General features: G+C 47.3%; 1 protein-coding gene across 1 annotated transcript in view; it reads left to right on the forward strand.

Annotated features, from left to right (window-relative positions):
• ANKRD26 (ankyrin repeat domain 26) overlaps window positions 1-24,564 on the forward strand; it is a 315,986-nt gene that overhangs the window by 230,487 nt on the left and 60,935 nt on the right. Inside the window, exons 26-27 of the mRNA XM_030216173.1 lie at window positions 10,276-10,413; window positions 16,922-17,878. Coding sequence (XP_030072033.1) covers window positions 10,276-10,413; window positions 16,922-17,878 — 1,095 coding nt within the window. The remainder of the gene's footprint in view (window positions 1-10,275; window positions 10,414-16,921; window positions 17,879-24,564) is intronic.

Here is a 24,564-nt window from a genome sequence, read left to right on the forward strand (position 1 = left end):
TGGTGTCATCTTAGTAACAGCAGCACAAAATCTCTCCACTGCCAGATACTGTGGGGCAACACAAAAGCCTGTAAATATGCTACTCGGAAACTATATAGCAAACAGAACCTGTGGACAGCAGACCTGCAACATTTTCAGTTGGGGGGCTGGTGGCAGAAATTATTATTCCATATCATCAAGCTGATCAATCCATAGACTGGTGGGTTGTGTCCATCTACCAGCAGGTGGAGATAGAGAGCAAACTTTTGCCTCCCTATATGTGGTCATGTGCTGCCGGAAACTCCCCAGTATGTTCTCTATCTCAGCAGGTGGTGGTCACACACAGCAGCAGCTCTGGCTAGGCCTCCAAGCCTAATTTTTAGGTTTTGTTGAGTGCCTGGGGTTGAGGGCTCTTTTGAGCAAGTGCAAACCTGGTGGTACCAGGTCCCTCCTTTTCTCCCCCCTCCCGCTGGCTCCGTTTAAAAAAAAAAAAAAATTTTAAACGTCCTTAAAGGCGTTTATTTCGACGTTTATTTAAACGTTCATTGCAGCTACTCACTGGGACACCAGTTCGTTACAGCTCGGAGCGGACAGCAGGTAATTTTTTATAGCGGGCAGGGGGTTCCCCGATTCTTCTCCTCGTGGCATATGGCGTCGGAGGGCGAGGGCGCAAAGGGTCGCTCCCCGGATCGCTTGAGCGCTTCTAGAGGGGATGCGGGGGTCTTACAGCCTGATTCGCCCTTGTTGGGTGACAGTTTCGTGACCGATGAATGTCCCGGTCCTTCCTCCGGCGTGGCGGTTTTTCCCGCCATAAACGCCCATCCCCCGCTCCTCGCCTCCGCCATCTTGGCCGGCCACGCGGCTCGGACGGCTTCTTCGTGGGCCGCCCTTGAGGTTGGAGACATTAATGCCATGAACGCCCTTAATTTGGGCGACGGCACAAAGCGGCTAAAGTTAAGCGCCGTTCTTCCCGCGCGGCTCCTTCGCGGAGTGTCGCGCCGGACGCCATTTTGGATGCGCAGCATGTCTCTCCCCCGCTCTTGCGAGCGCCGGTTGAGGGTGCGTCTAGGGCTGTTGCCCAGGCTGCGGAAGTGCACAGTCTGGGGGGTTTCTCCCCCGAGTTTGTTTTGCTGCTGCATCTGGCTTTCCTCATGCAAAACGCTGCCCCTGCTCCCTCGTCTGGTAAAGAGGTTGAGGTTCCCAGAGGTAAACGCCCTCGGGTTGATTCCCAGGCCTTGGAGGACTTTGTCTCCTCCGATGTAGATGAGGGCAGCGTGTCTGAGGTCTCCCAACGGTCCTTTGCGGATTCCTTGGAGGAGACGGATCCCCGCTCGGATGGAGCGGATGACCCCTCTGCAGCGGCTCTTTAGCTCAGAGGATTTGCCCAACCTGTTAGTGCAGGCCATGGGCATTTTGAAGATTTCCTCTCCGGAGGACGTCTCTCCCTCAGCCCCTGTTGGCTCTGCCATTATGCTGGGGACGAAGCGCCCGCCTAGAACCTTCCACATGCATGATGCCATGCACTCCTTAATTTCGGCTCAATGGGATGTCCCGGAAGCGAGCCTTAAAGTGGCTAGGGCTATGTCCCGCCGCTATCCTTTGCCTGAAGGTGAACGTGAGGCCTTTCTGTGGCCTACCGTGGATTCTTTAATCACTGCGGTGACTAAGAAAACGGCGTTACCAGTGGAAGGTGGCACGGCCCTAAAGGACGCCCAAGACAGAGGATTGGAGGCGGCCTTAAGGTCGTCCTTTGAGGCGGCTGCTTTAAGTTTGCAGGCCTCAGTTTGCGGCTCCTATGTGGCCAGGGCGTGCCTGACTATGGTGCAGCGGGCTTCCCCCTCGGATCATTCCTTGAGGGCTGTTTGGCCGGCCCTGGAATCGGGCTTAGCCTATTTGGCAGACTTGCTGTATGATGTCTTGAGAGCCTCAGCTAAAGGCATGGCTCAGACAATCTCTGCGCGGCGGTGGCTTTGGCTGAAACATTGGTCTGCTGACCATGCCTCTAAATCCCGCCTGGCTAGATTGCCTTTTAAAGGCAAGCTGCTCTTTGGGGTCGAGCTGGACAAAATCGTGACCGATCTCGGCACGTCTAAGGGCAAGAAGTTACCAGAGGTCAGGGCTCGGGCTAGTACTCGCCCTGGTACCTCCAGAGGACGGGCTCAGGAAGCCCGTCGGTACCGCCTGGGCAGGTCGGGCTCCTCTGCCCTCTCTTCCTTCAAGAGGAACTTCTCCCCCAAGCAGCATTCCTTTCGCAGAGACCGCCGTCCCGGAGGTGCTCCCTCCGGTCCTCCCCCAGGGTCTCGTACCCAATGACGGGGCCTTGGTCCACGCCTCAGTGCAGATTGGAGGACGGCTGTCCTCGTTTATGGGCGAGTGGACCACAATAACTTCAGACGCTTGAGTACTGGAAGTCATCAGAGACGGCTACAAGCTAGAGTTCTGCCGACCCTTAAAAGACGGGTTTGTACTCTCTCCCTGCATGTCTCCGGTCAAAGCTGTGGCAGTGCAGCAGACCTTGGACAATCTGTTCCGCCTGGGGGCGGTCGTTCCGGTGCCAGAGAATCAGCCTGGCAAGGGACGTTACTCCTTTTTCTTTGTGATTCCAAAGAAAGGAGGTTCTGTACGGCCTATCCTCGACCTCAAGGGGTCCATTGGGCATTGAAAGTTCGGCACTTTCGCATGGAGACCCTCCGCTCTGTTATAGCGGCAGTGAAGGCAGGAGAGTTCCTGGCATCCTTGGACTTCAAGGACGCGTACTTGCATATTCCCATCTGGCCTCCTCATCAACGCTTTTTGCGTTTTGCAGTACTGGCCGACACTTCCAGTTCAGAGCCCTCCCGTTCGGGTTGGCTACTGCTCCGCGGACCTTCTCCAAAGTAATGGTGGTCATCGCAGCCTTCCTGTGGAAGGAAGGAGTTCAAGTCCATTCTTATCTGGACGACTGGTTGATCCAAGCCCCTCTTATGCAGAGTGCGGCAAAGCTGTGAACCGGGTGGTTGCTCTTTCGAGCTCCCTGAGGTGGATCATCAACTGGGAGAAAAGCCAGCTGCGCCCGACTCAGTCCCTGGAGCAACTGGGAGTTCGATTCGACACCCAAGTGGGCAGAGTGTTCCTGCCAGACAATTGGATTGTCAAGCTTCAGGCTCAGGTGGACTAGTTCCTAGTAGCCTCTCCTATTCGGACTTGGGACTATGTGCAGCTGTTGGGCTCTATGTCGGCCACGATGGATGTAGTGCCCTGGGCCAGGGCTCATATGAGACCACTTCGACAGTCTCTGCTGCTGCGCTGGACTCCGATGTCGGAGGATTATGCTGTGCGCCTTCCCTTGGACCCAGCAGTGCGCAAGGCGCTGAGCTGGTGGACGCAGACAGACAAGTTGTCTGCAGGAATGCCTCTGGTGATCCCGGAGTGGATTGTCGTCACGACGGACGCCTCTTTGTCGGGCTGGGGAGCCCACTTCTTGGGAAGGACAGCGCAGGGGCTCTGGTCTCCTGCAGAGGCAAAGTGGTCTATCAACCTCCTGGAACTCAGAGCCATTCGGTTGGCGTTTTTGGAGTTCATCCCGGTACTGGCGTTGAAGCCAGTATGGGCCCTGTTGGACAATGCCACGGCTGTGGTCTATGTCAACCGCCAGGGAGGTACCAAGAGCGCCCCTCTAGCCAAGGCAGCCATGAATCTATGCCAGTGGGCGGTAGCGAGCCTGGAGCAGCTGTCAGCAGCCCACATTGCCGGAGTCATGAATGTCAAGGCGGACTTCTCAGTCGCCATACCTTGGATCCCGGAGAGTGGCAGTTATCGGTTCAGGCGTTCTTGGATATCACGAAGCGCTGGGGCCAGCCGAGCCTAGATCTATTGGCGTCATCGGCCAGTTGCCAAGTGCCGCGCTTTTTCAGCAGAGGACGGGACCCTCGATCTCTGGGAGTAGATGCTCTCCTCTAACAGTGGCCAACACAAGAGCTTCTCTATGTGTTCCCGCCCTGGCCCATGTTGGGCAGGGTGCTAGACCGATTGGCAAAGCATCCGGGCCGGATAATCCTGGTGGGGCTGCCAGTGGAGCAGGGTCTGTTACATCAGGGTCCCGTGGTGATGGAGGATCCCTCCCCCTTTGGGCTTACGGCCTGGCTATTGAGCGGCAGCGTCTGAGGAAGAAGGACTTCTCAGACAAGGTCATCGCCACTATGCTGAGAGCGAGAAAGCGCTCTACTTTTACTGCTTACGCCAGGGTTTGGCGTACCTTTGCAGCGTGGCGAAGCAGGCTCATTTTCTTCATTCACTGCTCCAATTTCTTCAGTGTTGGCATTCCTGCAAGAAGGTCTGGAGAAAGGCCTGTCGCTCAGTTCCCTTTAAGTCCAGGTAGCGGCCCTGGCTTGCTTCAGGGGCCGCCTGAAGGGTGCTTCCCTGGCTTCGTAGCCAGATGTGGTGCGTTTTCTCAAGGGAGTTAAGCACCTGCGCCCTCCTCTGCACTCAATGGTGCCTGCATGGAATTTTAACCTGGTGCTCAGAGCATTACAGAAGCCGCCTTTTGAACCCTTGTTGAGGGCATCTCTGAAAGACCTGACGTTGAAAGCAGTCTTTTTGGTGGCTATCACTTCAGCCAGAAGAGTTTCCGAGCTCCAGGCACTCTCATGTCGAGAGTCTTTTCTGCAGTTCACTGAGGCAGGAGTGACTATTCGCACAGTGCCTTCCTTCCTGCCCAGGATTGTTTCTCGCTTCCATGTGAATCAGCAGCTCTGTCTCCCTTCCTTTCGTAGGGAGGACTACCCAGAGGAGTACTCTGCTCTTAAATATCTGGATGTGAGACGAGTCATCATCAGATACTTGGAAGTGACCAATGATTTCCGGAAATCGGATCATCTGTTTGTCCTGTTGGCAGGTCCTCGTAAGGGTCTGCAGGCTGCTAAGCCTCCAGTGGCAAGATGGGTCAAGGAAGTCATTGCCGCGGCTTATGTGGCCGCGGGGAAGGTGCCGCCTAGCCAGCTGAAGGCTCACTCCACTAGAGCTCAGGCGGCCTCGATGGCAGAGGCCGGGTCCGTCTCCTTGGAAGAGATATGCAAGGCGGCAACTTGGGCATCGGCCCATACATTCTCCAAGCATTACCGCTTGACTGTGGCGGCACGGGCGGAGGCCCGGTGTGGAGCTTCAGTGTTGAGTTCAGGGATTCCTATGTCCCGCCCTGGGTGAGTACTGCTTCGGTACATCCCACCAGTCTATGGATTGATCAGCTTGATGATATGGAAGGTAAAATTATGTATAATCATACCTGATAATTTTCTTTCCATTAATCATAGCTGATCAATCCATAGCCCCGCCCAGATATCTGTATGGTTTCTATTCTGGTTGCATTTCAGGTTCAAGTTTAGTCTTCAGTTACTTCAGGAAGACTTCGGGTTCAAGTTTTTTCACTTGGATTCTTCAAGAGTTGAGACGAGTTTGTGTTACAGTGAGCTGCTGCATTCCTCTCCCCTCCGTTTCACGGGGCTGGATTGAGACATAAATTCTGCCGGCACTCCCTCCCGCTTCGTGCGGTTGTAGGGCAGTTTTGTACCCCTCCCGCTTCGGCGGTGCTAGGGTCAGTCAGCTCCTCCTGCGGTTGCGGTTGCAGGATAAGCCAGATCCCCCCGCATCGGCGGGTGTGGTGTCCCTCCCCCGCTCCACGGGGATGAGCTGGACGGATTCCCCTCCCCCACTTGTGTTGGGATGAGCTGGGTTAATTCCCCTCCCCCACTTGTGTGGGGATGAGCTGGGTTAATTCCCCTCCCCCGTTTCGGCGGTGGTGAGCTGGGCAGAGTGTCCCTTTGTGGGTGTAATTCTCTAAGTGCTGAGTCCTGCAGATGGAGCTTTGATATCGACATACTGAGGAGTTTCCGGCAGCACATGACCACATATAGGGAGGCAAAAGTTTGCTCTCTATCTCCACCTGCTGGTAGATGGACACAACCCACCAGTCTATGGATTGATCAGCTATGATTAATGGAAAGAAAATTATCAGGTATGATTATACATAATTTTACCTTGGCAGAAATAGAGACCAATTATGGGCATTTCAAGAACCTCACTCTCAAGATTTCTGGTCTTCCCAGCTTGCAGACACTGATGGTTGTAAAGGAAACACAGGCTTGCTGTCTACACCAAATTTTTTGTGACACAATTCCCACCTATTGGGGATACACTGGTTGTGAACCACTGGTATAAAGGGATGTAAGCTCCTACCTTCCTTTATACAATAGTGTATCCGTTTATGTGCTTAAAGTTGGGCGCCAGCACTTAACGCCAGCCATAGAACTGATGTAAGTGTTACCGCCTAACTGACAGAGATACTCATACAAAGGTCAGCTCTTGCTACTCTCATATGTATGCCCCTCTTACAAATACACCCATGTAAGTTAAGTGCACCTGGCCTCATGGTGCAGTCAGTAGGCTGTTTGCCTACTATTCCTATGACCTCTGAGTTTGAATCCGCATGCTAGTATGAGATTTCTGCCTGGTACCTGGCCTCTGGCTAACTCACTTGGTTGGTAAATGAGTACCCGGCCTTAGTTGGGAGGGAGGTGTTTGGTAAAGATGACAGGCAACCCAACCTGCTAATAGTCTGCCAAAAAACAGACACATGAGTGACAGCACCCCATAAGTCATTTGTGACTTCACACTTAAGTACAGGGGACTGACTACCTTTACCTTTCCAAGTTCATATTTACAGAATAGTACTTAGGTATTAATTTGGCAGTTATGCGAGTATGTGCATTCTTTCACTATTCTAGAATTGCCCCTCTAGTATCAATTTCTTATCATTCTGCTAGACCAGTTGAGGTGAGTGGGTTACGGTCTCCTCCCAGTGATGGACATAGAGAATGCTGCACTTCCAATGATGTTATCAACATAGGCGGTCGGTGGCCCAACTGTTTGGGGAGGCTAAAGGGGCGGAGCTTACATCCATAATTGTCTGACAACACACAGAAAAAAAAATAAGTAAAAATAAAATAGTCACAATTAATACCTTTTATTAAATTTAGATATTAGGTATGTATCATATGTCAAAGAATAAAGTGGTTGCTCAAAGCATAAACTAACCACAATTGCTCAACTGCAAAACACTGTGCACAACTTTGTGCAAAAATACACTCAGAATCGTACTGTACCGTAAATATTACACTGGGCAGACTTAATACACCAATATACCACCCATACGGAAAATGCAGACCGTCAACAATATGAAACAAGGGATCATAATATCACAATTCTCATGTAGAGCCACAAAACACCCTTTTAGGGTGGATAGTGTTCACAATGAGCTTCTTTTATTAACGACCAGATAGAGATAAGAGTTTTCACATTTCAATTTTGGCACAGTATAAGTCATCACAAACAAATTATAGAAAAACCAAAAGCATTAGGGGCTTATAGTCCATTTAGTTATGTTTAAACAAAAGAGATCTGCATGAAACAAAATATTTTTTTATTTTGACATAAAACCTTCAGAGTCAGCACCTACCTCTCCTGAAATCCAACGTGCGCTGCGTGCCACAATTTCCTCAAATTATTATGGTCCGGGTCTGGGAAGGAAGTGAGACACCTCAGACAGCCACTCTTAACCAGCCTTGAGCCTTCCCTACTCAGTGATGGCCCCTCCCGCGCATTCCCGCCTATGCGGAACAGGAAGTTGCATCATGATGGGACGGGAGCTCTCGTAAGGAAGGCTGACGCTGACTGGCTGAGCCTGAGGCGAAGAAGCACATCATGATGACGATCGGTGACGTTGGGAAGCCCAAAGCCGGTTTAAGACAGATCGACAGTGTGGAGGCAAAAAGAGGAGGAGGAGGGACGCGGCGCACCGGTGAGAGACTGAGTAGCCCCGGGCTGGCGGAACTGGGCATGGGCATGGCGCTCAGGTGATGGTGAGCCGGCAGCACTGCAAAGAAGAGAGAGGACTGGAGTCAGTCAGGATGGTCTACTCTCGGAGAACGGAAAAGATAAAGACCGTCTGAGAATGAGAAACAGCTGATCCATCCTGCTGCGGCTGGGGAGGCTTAGCCTCCCCAAGCCTTTTATACCGGGCGCCTATGGTTATCAATAACATAAACAGTAGCACAGCCCTGCGACTTGCTAGTATTTCTCTGCCTTTAGAAGATGGTGTGGATGTAGTGGTGATGCTGAACACCTTTCTTTTGAGTGCCTTTCTTCCTCTTACCTGGGGCCTTAAATCTTTGGTACATCTCACTTGCCTAGAGTGGTCTGGCATGATGATAAGGAAGGTGAAATTTGTTCTAACCTGCTAATTTCCTTTCCTTGAGTCCTGCTAAACCAGTCCAAGCCCCACTTAAGTAGACTAAAATGGCTAAATAGTTGGCATAAAGAGAAGTAGCTAAATCATCCACTTCATGCAGCAACTGTTGTCCCACTTTCCTTATCAAATAAAATGAGAATTTCTCCAGCTTACTGAACCATTTTTTCCTTTTCCAGTTCTTTTAATCTTTTCATTTTCTTCTTGGTCATATTTTCTTTTTCCTGCTCTACTGTGTTCTCACTGCAGCATGTTCCTCATTCTCTGAGATGCAAATTTTCCTTTCAGCAGACCCTGCTTTTGCAGTCTTTCACCCTAACTCCAGTGCTCAAACCCTTGCTTCTTTCTCACCTAAGCATCCCTTACTTGTTTTAATCCTCTTCTTTCTTCCAGTCTTTCTCCCCTCGCTTCTCTCATCCCTTTAATCCTGTTCCTCTCTATTGCATTACCATCCCTCCCTCTTTTGTACTCCTCCTTGACTCTGTGTGATGCACTGCTCTCATCAGTTCCTTCTCACCCTGCTGCTTTCAACACTACACCACTTCACCCGTTGCTTCCTGACTCTATGCACTACAATCTAGAACAGTGTTTCCCAAGTTGTTCCTGGAGTACTCCCCTTCCAGTCAGGTTTTCAAGATATCCACAATGAATATGCATGAAAGAGATTTGCATACAATGGAGGCAGTGTATGCAAATCAATCTCATGCGTATTCATTATGGATATCCTGAAAACTTGACTGGCAAGGGTGGGGTAGTCCAGGACCAACTTGGGAAACACTGATTTAGAGCATCTACTTCCCACAGGATTCCTAGCTTAAGTTTCCTATATGATGACATCAGTAATTACTGTTGGTACCTGCCAACACTATGGGCAGAAGTTAAGGGAAAGAATTGTAGAGGTAGCCTGTTCAGGAGAGAAGAAAAAGTAGGTGGGTGAGGGAGATAGTGGAAAGTAGCCCAGAAGAATACATGAGGAAAGAAGTAATGGAGTCAATATTGAAAGAAATAAAAATTGGTCTGCTGTGTCAAGGAAGGGAGAAGATGGAGGATGAGAAGAAAATATTAATGAAACAAAGAGAGTGGGGAGGAAATAGTCTAATGAACTAAAAGTGGGAGGTGATAGCAGCAGGGTTGAATTTTTCTACAGTTCTGCAGGAAGTGGCAGATTCTTTATCAGAAGAGAAATTCTGCATCCAAATCACAGGAAACCAGGTGCTCTGGCTGTGATTCACTCATTTTCATGGTGAACCCTGCATCTTTCTAACCATGTAAGCTGGAAAATGGATAGACATTTATTGTAATATGTTCTTTATTTTATTTATTTAGGGGTCTTTTAACAAAGCAGTGCTTATTGCAGCAAAAAATGGCATACCTTGGGGCGTGCTGAGGTGTCCCATGCTAGTTTTGGGATGTGCACTCAAAAAAAAAAAAAAAAAGAGCATTTAATTTTTTGAGGTGAGTTTGTGTGGGGCAGAGAGTGGACATGTTCTATGCTTACTGATTAGCGCATGAACCCTTACAGCCTACAAAATGGGTGGCAGTAAGGGGCTTTCATGCTAATTTGCTTTAATGGCCATGCGCTAGTGGTGCACAAGGGAGTGGAATTTGAATTTGCAGACCCACATGAGTCCCTGAGGGAGCTGCTATAGACGGAACCCTAGTGTTGGGCGTTTTTCATGGGGGCTTTTGCATCATATGGGTTTGAGGTGAAGGTATCTCTAACATTTAGCACATGCTGAAAACCCTAGTGCACCTTTGTAAAAGGACCCCTCAGTTTGTAAAATGGTTGTTCAGTATGGACGTCTCAAGCGTAATGATGTCTTTCACATATTTTCAAACAGGAAATCCCAACGTCTTTCTTGTTCAAAATGGCTGTGAGATGGATGGGTTTTCAGGCACTTAGACATCCTTTTGAAAATGCCCCTCCACATCTCCAAGTTGCTATTGAAAACTATTGTTTTTCCTTTGAAAGGAGAAAGGTGTCTTTGCTTAATTTTTAAACTGTCTTTTTGTGTCAGCTTGAAGAGGAGCGAAATGAAGCACAGCGGTTGCTTTCCCAAGAGCGCAGTGCCAGAGTTCAAGAGGGAATTTTGAATAACCACCTGAGGAAGCAAAAAGAAATAGAAGAAACTAAGAAAATAGCTAAGAGCTCAGAGGTACCTTTCATATGATCACAGCTCTATGACAGTCTCCTATTCAAGTATATATTAAGCATTCTTTATAGAAAGTTGTATGATAAATGAAAGGTGGCACATGTAAGCAAATAGTTTTTTGAGGCAAACTAAATTCAATTATTTTCCTGTCAGTCTTTTAGGTATTGCAGTATGTTATCTCTTTTTTATATTTATGCACTGCAATTTGTCTAATTGTGCATGTAGAAGAACCTTTTTTTTTGCACTTGTAAAATAACTTTTTAGCTGATTGAATGTTGTCACTATAAATTGCATGCACCATTTGGTGACACACTCATGACCTGTCCATGCTTCGTCCACATGTATGACTTCCTCGCATGTAAGTGACTTTTTGACGTGGTTTATAGAATAGCGCATATCAATTATATGTGTAATTGCCAATTATTGGTGCCTCTGATGCATGTGCGTGCTAACATTTTATGAGCTATGCGCACACTTGGTACCTAGTAGCACCATAGTTAGAATGAGGGAGGTAAATTTTTGGCCTAGCCGTATTATATAAAATTTTTTTAAAAAGGGCAAAAAAAAAAAGGTTCCCTATAATAAATGTTACACAAAACCAGAAAAAGAAAGGAAACAACTCAGTATGACAAATATACTCCTGTTGAATTCAAGCATTTAAATTCTTCTCAGATTTAATTTTTAAATAATTTTTAATACACTTTTACATGTGATAGCTTTAGAGATCTCAAGTATGTAGACATCATTGTGTTTCTTATGGGATATCACTCTATTCTCCAAGGACAAGCAGGCTGTTTGTTCTCACATGTGGGTCGACATCCGCGTCGGCCCAGCAAAATATTTAAAAAGTTTTTTGCCAGAGCCTTCTGGCGCGCGTGCAGCACGCACCGCGCATGTGCGGACTGATTTCCCGCCCTTTGCGTGAGCGCGTTCCCTTAGTTTTCTTTTTTTCCACATTGAGGTGCGGTAGGTTTTGATCTCTCCTCCTCTCAGGCCCAGGAAAAGAGTCTTCTTAATTATTTTGTTTATTTTCTTTTACATTTTTCAGTTAAAAATAAAAAAGCTCCCTTAGTGTCTTTTAGATTTGTTCTTTTTAATTTTCCTTTGTTTTTCGACGCGGCCGGCTTATCCCCTTTCTTTTTTGTTCCCTTTTTTTCGGTTAACAGGCAAAATCACGTCTTTTGATTTCGCTAAAGCTGTTTTTCCTTCCATGTCATCAAAGATACCTAGCGGCTTCCAATGTTGTACTCGGTCCAACTGGACCATCTCAGGTACCGATACCCACGCCTGGTGTATCCAGTGCCTTGGGCTCGACCACAGCCCAGCCGCTTGTAGTCTGTGTCTTCATATGAAGAAACGGACCCAAGCGTCTCGAGAAGCATAACGAGAGAAGCTTTTTGGGGCTCGGTCCGGTCCTTCGACATCAGTATTAAGGGAAGCATCTGCGTCGGGAGCGGAGGTAATGCCCTCTATTCAGGAGGTGCCGATGCATCGGTCTTCTGGCAGCCCGGTGCCTGCTCCCGAGCCTCGACAGATTCTACCACCGGTTCTTTTCCAACCCCGCTGCCTTTTCCCGACAGCGGCTCTCGATGAGCGCATCAGGGCCCTGCTTCCAGAGCTTCTGGAAGGATTGCTGCGCCAGTGCACTTTGGTGTCGGGGGTGCTTGCACCTTCCATACCGTCTGCTGCAGCGGCATCTGGCCCTTCACCTGTGGCGAGGTCCATGACCTCGGTGCCGCCTGCCACCCAGGTCGACTCCTCTTCAACGCCAATGGAGGAAGCTTCACCACAGTCCTAGCGGGCGTCGACTTCTTAGCACCGCCATTGAGGACGTTGCTCCTCGGCGTTGAGGCAGGCTCAGTTTCGGACTGCTCTGAGGGATGTCAGGTTCGGAGCACGCAGGCATGGACTCTGGAGAAATCGTGAGCCCTTGGGCTGCTGACGAGGAGCAGCAGCAGCAGGCAAAACCCACCAACCAGCACTGGGCTTGCACACCGGCAAGGCAAGAACTGCAGACACAGACAAGCAAGCCGGAACACACGGACTGGAACACCCTGGACTGGAATACACCGGACTGGTACGCACTGGACTGGAATACACTGGACAGGAGCACACGGGACTGGAACCAGGCTTCACCTACACTTGACCGCCGTTCCACAGGGGTTGAGCCCCTGGGTGCAGGCAGCCGGCAGGGCTTGGAGGAAAACAGGTACTGGAACTGGCAGGCTGGAACACCAGGAAACTCACACAAGAAGGGACACTAATCAAGCTAGGCCAAAACAGGGTTCAGGATAGGAATCAGAATTCAGGATTTCCAAACAGACCAGACTGGAAGGAAACTGAAAGCAAGCAGGGCGGACACAAGCAGGAGAGGAACTGAAGCTGAAGACAGCTAGCCACAGATAGAGGAAGTACAGATACTAAACAGGGTGAAGGACTACAGACAAGCTCGACTGACCAGGGTAGGGCAGAAGCCGAAGGTGAACAGGAAACCAGGACACAGAAGTGCCCACAGGCACCTAGACAAAAGCAAGGCAGAAGTGTTAACTGCACAAGGGTTCAGGGTGCTCAGACAGGAGGGGAAAGGGAGCCAAAAGCAGACAGGATCCAGAAGTGCCCACAGGCACCTAAACAGAAGCAGGGCTGCAGTGCTAACTGCACAAGGGTTCAGGGTTCTCAGACAGGAAGGAAAGGGAACCAACAGAACTGGATTCCAGAAATGAATCAGTAGACAAACGATCAAGGAATACCAACCAGAGCATAAACTACAAAGCAAGGCAAAGCAAGACAACGCAGAAGTGCAAACTGCACCAATACTAACCAGGACCTAGGTGTTTGCAAAGGCAAAGCTGAAGGGCTTTCAGATGCCTAATAAAGGCAATCACTGATGAAGTCACAGGTAAGGGTGCTGCTAAGTTCCAAACCACTCAAGCAAGTCCGGCAGCCTGGAAGCTCCGGACTGGACTAGAATGACTTCTGGAACAGAAGGAAATCAGTCCATAGCAGCCACCGGGGGGGCGATGTGAGCCCAGGCATCGACATAGTCACAAATGTGACAAATGTCTTGTCCGATACTGAAGATGAGCGTTTGTGGGAGGAAGAGGAAGATCCTAGGTACTTTTCTTCTGGCGAGTCCTATGGGATTCCCTCTGAATCTTCCCCTCCACCAGAAAGGAGACTTTCTCCACCGGATAATCTATCCTTTACCTCCTTTATCCGGGAAATGGCTGCGACTATTCCCTTCCCTATGGAGGTTGATGAGCCCAGGGCTGAGATGCTCGAGGTCCTGGATTATCCTTCTCTGCCTAGAGAGGCTGCAACGGCTCCTTTGCATAATGTACTGAAGGAAGTCCTTATGCAAAACTGGTTGTTCCCTCTGTCTAATCTCGTGATCCCGAAAAAAACTGAATCCCAATATCGGATCCATGGTGAACCTGGATTGATGAGGTCTCAGCTACCTCACAATTCAAAAGACCAAGAGCATTAGGGACTATGCCTTGTTGCCCCCAGGCAGAGAATCTAGAACCTTGGACTCTTTTGGGAGGAAGACGTATCAGGCCGCTGTGCTCGCTGCCAAGATCCAGACATACCAGCTCTTCACGAGTGTCCATTTGCGGAACTCGGTGAGGCAACTGTCCAGCTTGGCTGATGCACTCCCTCCGGAGCAGCCTGAGCCTTTTCACCAGGTGGTCAGGCAGCAGAAGGCATGTTGAAAATTCCTGGCCAGGGGTACGTTCAACACTTTTGATGTAGCATCCAGGATCGCTGCCCAAGGTATATAGTGACGTGCAGACTCTCATGGCTGCGTGTCTCTGACCTGGATCATTTGGTCCAGCAGGGATGGCGGATTTTCCTTGCCGGGAGGATAACCTTTTTGGTGAGAAAGTAGTGGATCTAGTTGACCAGCTCAAGAAGCGCAATGATGCTATGGATTCTCTCTCCCACCGGGCGTCTTCTGCTACTACCTCCTCATCTAGGAGGGTTTTTGGAGGGAAGAGGAGTGCTCCCTATTCCTATGCTAGGCGTAGGTACACTCCTGCTTCTCGGCAGCCTGCCCAGGCTCAGTCCCAGCACGCTCGTTCTCGTCAACAGCGTGTGCCTAAGGCCACTGCAGCTCCCCAGCAAAAGCAAGGGACGGGCTTTTGACTGGCTCCAGTTCAGCATAGCCTCAGTAAACGTGTCCGTACCGGAAGACTTGCTGGTTGGGGGGAGGTTCATATTTTTTCACCAAAGGTGGCCTGTTATAACCGACCGGTGGGTTCTTCAAATAGTCCGGTTAGGATACACCCTCAATCTGGAATCGAAGCCTCCAAATTGCCCACCGGGAGCTCAGTCCTACAGCAGGTACTTGCAGAGGAACTCTCCGCCATTCTACAGACCCAAGTGGTCGAAGCCATTCCACCAGGGGAAGAGGGGCTGGGATTCTATTCCAGGTACTTCCTTGTGCAAAAAAAAACAGGGGGAATGCGTCCCATGCTAGACCTAAGGGCCCTGAACAAATTTCTTATCCGAGAAAAGTTCAGGATGGTTTCCCTGGGCACCCTTCTTCCCATGATTCAGGAAAACGTTTGGCTATGCTCTCTGGACTTAAAGGATGCTTACACACACATCTCGATACTTCCAGCTCATAGGAAGTATCTTCGATTTCGGCTAGGAACGCAGCACTTTCAGTACTGTGTACTGCCTTTTGGCCTGGAGTCTGCGCCCAGAGTGTTTACAAAATGCCTAGTTGTAGTCGCAGCGTCTCTACGCAGACTGGGAGTGCATATGTTTCCTTATCTCAACAATTGGCTAGTGAAGACCACCTCGAAGGAAGGTGCTCTGGAGTCCATGCGAATGACTTTTCAGGTGCTGGAGCTACTGGGGTTCGTCATAAATTATCCCAAGCCCCATCTCACCCCAGTCCAAAAATTGAAACTCATTGAAGCTCAGTTGTTTGTTTCTTTCGATCCCAACAGGAGGGGAGTCTCCATCAGAAAACGCACAATCTCAAATTGGCTAGCAGATTGCATTTCCTTCACTTATGCCCAAGCTGGGCTGACTCTAGAGGGCCATGTCATGGCTCATAATGTTAGAGCCATGGCTGCGTCAGTGGCTCACTTAAAGTCGGCCTCCATTGAAGAGATTTGCAAGGCTGCAACGTGGTCATCAGTCCACACATTCACATCTCACTACTGCCTTCAGCAGGATACCCGACACGACAGTTGGTTTGGGCAGTCAGTGCTGCAGAATCTGTTCGGGGTTTAGAATCCAACTCCACCCTCCTAGGGCCATTTTTGTTCTGTTCCAGGCTGCACTCTGTTAGTTGGTTATGGTTTCAGGTCAATCTAAGTTACGTCCTCGCCGTTGCGAGGCCCAATTGACCAATGTTCGTTGTTTTGAGTGAGCCTGGTTGCCAGGGATACCCCACATGTGAGAACAAGCAGCCTGTTTTCCTCTGAGAAAGCGAAGATACTTACCTGTAGCAGGTATTCTCCGAGGACAGCAGACTGATTGTTCTCACAAAGCCACCCACCTCCCCTTTGGAGTTATTTGCTTCTTTTTATGCTTTTTGATTTAACTGAGGGAACGCACTCATGTGACGGGCAGGAAATCAGTCTACGCATGTGTGGTGCGGGCTGCAAGCACACCAGAAGGCTCCGGCAAAACTTTTTTTATATTTTGCTTCCAAAATGCCTATTCCAGGGCTGACGCGGATGTCTACCCACATGTGAGAACAATCAGCCTGCTGTCCTCAGAGAATACCTGCTACAGGTAAGTATCTTCGCTTTACAAGACCCGACCTTTTATAAAGCTCTCAATTATTTGTTCTCACAGTGTTTTTAAATACCCCAAATCTCAATACCAGCTACTTAGAGTGAAAAAATTCAAAAGTGTAAAAAAAAAAAAAAAGCTATGATAAAACTTCATTTTTCAGTCCTTAAAACTGTTCATTATTCAGTCCAATAGTAGAATTCTGCCAAACTGACAAAAATGAATAATTTGAAAGACCACTTATCTATGTCTGTGCTGAACTTAAAAAGGTGATATACAGTCACTCAACGCCCATGCAGATCCATGCAATTTATCACCACAGGTGTCTCCCAAATGGTATAAAACTAAAATTGCCTTCCTCTGTAGTTAATCTTCATTTTAAAGTAGTCATAATACCTGCAGAACAAAATTGTCAGTACATATATCCACACTGTCATATTCAAATTAAATAAAGTAAATCAGATTGCTACAAACATTCACTTCTAGAGATTTGCATGCACTGCTTCCACTGCATTCAAATCCATCTCATGAATATTCATTGTGGATATTCTGAAAAACCTGACTGGCTGGGGTGCATCCATGACCAGGTTTGGGAACCACTGGTTCAGAGTGTTTTCTGCATTTTAGTATGTCTGCTTCACTGCGTGAGAAGGATGTTAAAATACACAAATAATTTGGATTTCTTCAGTGATGATTTCCTAAGCATATTATGTTTTTTTGATGCAAGTTTGTTTTCTGTTTTTATTTTGTCATTCAGATGTCTGAAGTTAGTGAGAGGGAAAAAGATCTGGTACGTGAAAATCGTTTATTGGAGGAGGAAATGACTGTACTTAGGCTGGAGCTAAAGCAAGTGCGTGCTCGAAACCAAGAAGAAGAAAGTAAATATTCTGAGGAAAAGGAAATCTTGAAAGAAAAAATTGATGATGTCAAAAAAAATCTAAAATTAAATGAAGAATCTTTGACACAAACTATTTTGCAGTATAATGGACAAATCAATGCACTAAAAACAGAGACATCAATGTTGAGCTCTAAGGTAGAGCATGAGAAACAAAGTAAAGAGAGACTAGAGGCAGAAGTAGAATCTTTCCGTTCTCGTTTGTCCACTGCTGTTCAAGAACTTGAGCGTAGCCAAGCATCAAAAAGTGATGCCGAGCATACTTTACAGAGGGAGCGGGATAAGTGGCTTCATTGTGAAGATAAGTTGAATGATAAATTGTCAAGTCTCCAAGAGACAATCAACAACTTGTCTCAGCAGCTTAGTAAAGCTGAAGCCAAGGCTAACAGTCTAGAGAATGAGCTCCACTGTACTACCCTTACTGTCCGAGAGAAAACCCAAACTTTGGAAACTACTCAAGTGGACCTAAACCAGGCACAAATACGGACTAAGGAACTTGAGAAGACATTAGAAACTGAGAGAAGCCAAAAAATCAAATGCACAGTAAAACAGGAAACTACTCAAGAAAGACTTGCACAGATTCAGAGTGAAAACATGTTGCTTCGACAACAGTTGGAAGATGTACAGAACAAGGGCCTCATGAAAGAAAAAGCAGTGAGTGATGTGCAGGATCGATTTAGTGACATCTACAGTAAGCTTCGAGCTGATTCTGAAAGACAGATTTATGAGTTCAAAGAGAGAAACAAAGAGTTAATCTCAAATTCCAATGAATTTAGAGAACAAGTTTATAAACTTGAGACTGAGAAAGTTGAGAGAGAAGTAAGTACTAAAAGATAAACATCAATCAGAATTGCTTATTGTTTCTGGAACAATTTTCTAATAGGATTTTACTTTGATGCAAAAAAAAAAAGTATCTACTTTTACGATAGAATTGTAAAGTAGAAAAGCCTTGTTTTACTAGGCTGACATTAATGGATGCAACCAGGGTAATTGCCTTGAGCCCCCATGCCACAGTAGCCCAAAGCAGAAAAAAGACCTCCTACCAAGTTTTTGCCATAAGGCACAGCAAACATTTAGGCCTGTTTACTAATAGATAAATCAGAGGCATAGCTACAGGTGGACCTAGGCGAGCTTGTGTCCATCCAGTTTTGCCTTGGGTCCACCCAGCAGCCAGGTGCACTAATCTTGTACTATAACTGACGAGGATCCCTAAGCACTATCAGCTGAAAAAAACCTAGAGCTATCTGGAGTCTGCCAAATTGTGGTAGTTAGCAGCATCAGATCAAGCAATTAATACTGGCACTGAGAGCATGTTCAGTTTCCCCGCATGCTTACAGTGCCAGCATCATTGGTTCAATATGGTGCTGCTGCTGACTGTCGTGATTCAGATTTCTTCAGCTGATGGTGCCAGAGGATCTCCACCAACAAAGGCAATTTTAATTAAAAAAAAATTGGGGGGGGGGGGAGGGAGGGAAGAGTAAATGGGGAGCAGAGGAGGTAGTGTGCCTAGTGCCCACCCATACTAATTGTTGGCCAACCAAACATTTGTCTTTGGCTATGCCACTGAGATGATGACATGAAAGAATTAAACTGATATTTTTGATAGATTTGTTTAGTATTGTGAGGCATTGTTCCCTTGCTTTCTGAATCATACTCATCTGCAAACCTGGTTTTTCAATGCCTACTATGTGGATTTATGATAATAAGCTCTATAGAGGTAATGGTGTCCATTTGTCCATGGTATTTTCCCTTTCTTTATATTTTAATATTTGCTTTTTTATCTTTTTTATTGCTATTGTAAACAATTTTGTAGGTGCAACCTTTTAGTGGTACATAAAATGGAAATTAAACTAAACTAAAATGATCCCTATCAAAACTGGTTCAATATGAGAATCAGCATTTAAATCAGACTTTGATAAACTCTGGTACCAGGCTGCCATTGCTCACAGACTTTGCACTGTGGTACCCAGGATGTTTATGATCAAATGGCTGCTATAGCCTAGGAAATGCCGTTCTTTTCTAGCTGTGTCCCGCACTTTATGGCTTTTAGTAAATTTGAGCTACATGGTACATGAGTTCCCATGCTGGTCTTACCAAACTTGATTATGAGAATAGCATGCAAGTTTGTATATCACATGGCTTAGCCCCCAACCAGAAAAGAACTGCTGCTCCTAGGTAGCCGCAGCATTTGACAAAGCAATCTGAAGGAGGAGGGATGACTGGGTTAAGCTGGGTGGAAGGGGTGGCAGGCTAGGAGTTACTAGGATTGGCTTGGGGTGGCAGCAGATGAAGCTGATGGACTGGTAGTAAATAGTATTAAATAGCTATGGGGATACAGTGGCTGGAACTGGCAAGTTTTGGTGACAGGCTGGAGCTGGTGTAGCTGGCAACTTGGGGTGGCAGGCTGCAAGTGATTGCAGTTGCAAGCAAACTGGGAGCAGTTCACTGGATGAGTGATGGATGGTGGGGATGACTGGCGGGAGGGGGGAATTGAGACTGGTAGGGGATGAGAGGGTTTTGACAGAAGAAATTGGAGACAGAGTATATGGGACTGAAAGAAAAGGGCAGACTGCTGGGACAGAATGGAGGACTTCAAGGGTGGGGGAGGAGATAGCAATAAACTGATGAGGACACAGACTACAAAGAAAGGGACACAAAGAGGCAGTTGCCCCAGATGTAGTTGTGATGAGTGTCAGCATGCCACTGTCCACTCTTGCAAAGGATAGAGTGTGCTCATTACATTACATTTCCCATTTCTTATATTCCGCCTGTACCACTAAGTTCAAGGCGGATTTCATAGAAAGAAACCAAAAACAATTCTGGGAGCATACAGAAGAACCGCAAAAAACAAGATGGGGTTCACACTTTCCACAAAAAAACACCACCAACAAAAAGAAGTGGAAAAAGAAACAAACTTCAAGAGATCAGTCCAAACACCAGGAGAAGATGCTCCAAACGCAGCTTTATTTGGACCCTACATGGTCCATGTTTCGGCTTTAAAAAGCCTTCATCAAGGGTCTACAAAATAGCATATATAAAGTAAATACATTTAAAATCAAAACAGACAACATTTAAAAATATATATATTAAAATATATATATATACATAAAAACCGCAATACATTTAATATATTAATAAACTAAATTAATGAATTTGTGAAGAATATTTATAACAAAGATGGTAATAATTGAATTTATACATCATCATAGATTACGCTCACTAACTATATAAATAATAAGGGAAAAGAATAGATAAAAGCAAATAAAGAGACAAAGAGAAGAACCTCTATAATATAACATGCCTCAAAATTGGTGCAAATCAAAGTCGTTTACAGTGCATCAATAAGTGAAAAGAAGAAAATAACTCCATTAGTTAATAGGAAAGAGCAAGCACACAGACGTCCAAACCATTCAACGATAGCCAGACACCATTCATCACAATCCTCTTCAATAGTTAGTTATCTCACATCTTTCCTTACAATACACAATGTCCATTGTTCAAAGGCAGTGTTGCCTGTCACAGGGTCAGTTAAAGGATACTAGTTTTCAAAAGCCCATTGAAAGAGGTGAGTCTTTAAAGAGGCACAGAAAAGAGTATAGGACTTCTCCAGTCGACGATGCTGTGGGAGGGAATTCCACAAGGCAGGTGAGAGCCCAGCTCGCCTTGGATGGATGGGGCAGGACTTAACCGGTTGTCAGTTAGTGACCTAAGAGCACAGGCAGGCGTATAAGGAGTGATTAAAAAAGCTAAATATGAAGGGGTAGCAGTGAAAAGAGCCTTATATGATAGTGTGAGTATCTTATATTTAATTCTATACTCAACAGGGAGCCAGTGGAGGTGTTTAAGGAGAGGGATGACATGATTATAGCGGATCGCGTGGCAGGTAATACAGGCAGCGGTATTTTGGAGGGTCTTGAGATGCTTGAGATTGGCCTTAGTGATACCAGCATAGGGGATCTTGCAGTAATCCTAGTGGGTGTTAATATAAGCATAGACAAGTGAGCAGAGTGAATCAAAGTCAACAGTGTTATGGACTGACCGTAGTTATCATAGAAAAAAGAAACCAACTTTTAGTACCTGTGAGATCTGGGGAGAAAAAGAAAGGGCTGAGTCAATAGTAATCCCGAGATATTTGAAGAAGACAACAATATCAATTTGTCTGTCAAACAGAATAGGTTTGAGCAGTGTTAGAGACGGTGATCCTATAATCCAATTAGCCACTGTCTTGTCTAAGCCAGGATAAGATAGTGTTCCTTGAGCCATTACACAACGTCCCGCAGACAGTCTTGAAGAGGTTGGAGATTTATAGCTGTAGGGTCGGTATAATAAACTAGAAGAAAATCATCCGTGTAAGAGTAGGCGCTAATTCCAATGGTCTAGATTAAGAAAGCTAACAGATTGAAAAGAGAGGGAGATAAGACAGATCCTTGAGGAATCCAGCATGAAAAACCATGTGAAGATTTGCTGGAAGAAGGCTGGAGCACCTTAAAAGAGTGATGTTCTAGAAAGGAGGTGACCTATAGATATAGGTAATATGTTCCACATTTTTGCTTCCTGATAGGGAAATGATGAAGAAATTCTCATATATTTTACAGCCTTACATGTTGGAAATACTCATTTCATCTGATTGCGTGTCTTATACCTTTTAGAGGAGAATAAGGTGTCGCTTAATCTGTGCATATAAAGGGGTGCAATTCCTTGAACAATATTAAACGATATAGTTTATATTGAATTTTGGCTTCTGTGGGCAGCCAATGTATTGAATATACCATGGAGTCACTGTATTAAATTTATGCAATGCTGTATTAAGGGCCATTGTGAGGTTGTGGAGGGTACGTTGAGCCACTGACTCAGATCTAAAAAGAAATTGTCAAGATCTGCTTCAGTAGATGCACATCATTTATCTTAAATATATCACTCAACGAGTAAACATGTTCCATTCTCAGAGAAGGGAGTAGGGGGAATAGAGCAAGAATGGATACAAAGAAATTGATAAATGCAATGAAATGAAGAGCCTTTTACTAAAGTGCATTAACCACTTAACTTGTGAATTAGTACACGGCCATATTGACATCTTAGGTGGAAAGGTAAATGTATCCATGTTATCTGCAATGCCACTTGGTGGCATGGTAAGTTTGTTTTCTTTTAGTTAACTAAGACATGCTAACTGCAATACTGCACTTTAGTGAACGGGCCTCTATGTATAAAGCTATTATAAACTTCAAAGAGAGAAAAAAGCAATGAGTTTAATGTATTCTAATGTGGATCTTTAATGACAAGTATGCTTTTGATACTCTGCAAAGATTGTGGTTTCTCTGTGAATTTTGATATATAAAGTTGATATGTTTGTTACCCTTATTGCTATGTTATACATAGTCTATTGTTTGCATTGGGTATGTGCTTCTTCGATTAAGTCCATAAGAATCCAGTGAGAAAATATTCTAAACACACATTTCCATATCATCAAGCTGATCAATCCATAGACTGGTGGGTTGTGTCCATCTACCAGCAGGTGGAGATAGAGAGCAAACTTTTGCCTCCCTATATGTGGTCATGTGCTGCCGGAAACTCCTCAGTATGTTCTCTATCTCAGCAGGTGGTGGTCACACACAGCAGCAGCTCTGGCTAGGCCTCCAAGCCTAATTTTTAGGTTTTGTTGAGTGCCTGGGGTTGAGGGCTCTTTTGAGCAAGTGCAAACCTGGTGGTGCCAGGTCCCTCCTTTTCTCCCCCCTCCCGCTGTCTCCGTTAAAAAAAAAAATTTTGAACGGCCTTAAAGGCGTTTATTTCGACGTTTATTTAAGCGTCTATTGCAGCTACTCACTGAGACACCAGGTCGTTACAACTCGGAGCGGACAGCAGGTAATTTTACCTTTTTATAGCGGGCGGGGGTTCCCCGATTCTTCTCCTCGTGGCTCATGGCGTCGGAGGGCGAGGGCGCAAAGGGTCGCTCCCCGGGTCGCTCGAGCGCTTCTAGAGGGGATGCGGGGGTCTTCAAGCCGGATTCGCCCTTGGTGGGTGACAGTTTCGCGACCGATGCATGTCCCGGTCCTTCCTCCGGCGTGGCGGTTTTTCCCGCCATAAACGCCCATCCCCCGCTCCTCGCCTCCGCCATTTTGGCCGGCCACGCGGCTCGGACGGCTTCTTCTTGGGCCGCCCTTGAGGTTGGAGACATTAATGCCATGAACGCCCTTAATTTGGGCGACGGCACAGAAGCGGCTAAAGTTAAGAGCCGTTCTTCCCGCGCGGCTCCTTCGCGGAGTTTCGCGCCGGACGCCATTTTGGATGCGCAGCATGTCTCTCCCCCGCTATTGCGAGCGCCGGTTGAGAGCGCGCCTAGGGCTGTTGCCCAGGCTGCGGAGGTGCACAGTCTGGGGGGTTTCTCCCCCGAGTTTGTTTTGCTGCTGCATCGGGCCTTCCTCATGCACAACGCTGCCCCCGCTCCCTCCTCTGGTAAAGAGGTTGAGGTTCCCAGAGGTAAACGCCCTCGGGTTGATTCCCAGGCCTTGGAGGAATTTGTCTCCTCCGATGTAGATGAGGGCAGCGTGTCTGAGGTCTCCCAACGGTCCTTTGCGGATTCCTTGGTGGAGACGGATCCCCGCTCGGATGGAGCGGATGACCCCTCTGCAGCGCGGCTTTTTCGCCCGGAGGATTTGCCCAACCTGTTGTTACAGGCCATGGACACTTTGAAGATATCCTCTCCGGAGGACGTCTCTCCCTCAGCCCCTGTTGGCTCTGCCATTATGCTGGGGACTAAGCGCCCGCCTAGAACCTTCCACGTGCATGATGCCATGCACACCTTAATTTCGGCTCAATGGGATGTCCCAGAAGCGAGCCTTAAAGTGGCTAGGGCTATGTCCCGCCTCTATCCTTTGGCTGTGAGTGAACGTGAGGCCTATCTGTGGCCTACCGTGGATTCTTTAATCACTGCGGTGACTAAGAAAACGGCATTGCCGGTGGAAGGTGGCACGGCCCTAAAGGACGCCCAAGACAGGAGATTGGAGGCGGCTTTAAGGTCGTCCTTTGAGGCGGCTGCTTTAAGTTTGCAGGCCTCAGTTTGCGGCTCCTATGTGGCCAGGGCGTGCCTGACTATGGTGCAGCGGGCTTCCCCCTCGGATCATTTCTTGAGGAATGATTGGCCAGCCCTGGAATCGGGCTTAGCCTATTTGGCAGACTTGCTGTATGATGTCTTGAGAGCCTCAGCTAAAGGCATGGCTCAGACTGTCTCTGCGCGGCGGTGGCTTTGGCTGAAACATTGGTCTGCTGACCACGCCTCAAAATCCCGCCTGGCTAGATTGCCTTTTAAAGGCAAGCTGCTCTTTGGGGTCGAGCTGGACAAAATCGTGACTGATCTCGGCACGTCTAAGGGCAAGAAGTTGCCGGAGGTCAGGGCTCGGGCGAGTGCTCGTCCCGGTACCTCCAGAGGACGGTTTCAGGAAGCCCGTCGGTACCGCCCGGGCAGGTCGGGTGCTTCTGCCCCCACTTCCTTTAAGAGGAATTTCTCCCCC

Source organism: Microcaecilia unicolor, chromosome 10 (assembly GCF_901765095.1).
Source record: "Microcaecilia unicolor chromosome 10, aMicUni1.1, whole genome shotgun sequence".
NCBI classification, from domain to species: domain Eukaryota; kingdom Metazoa; phylum Chordata; class Amphibia; order Gymnophiona; family Siphonopidae; genus Microcaecilia; species Microcaecilia unicolor.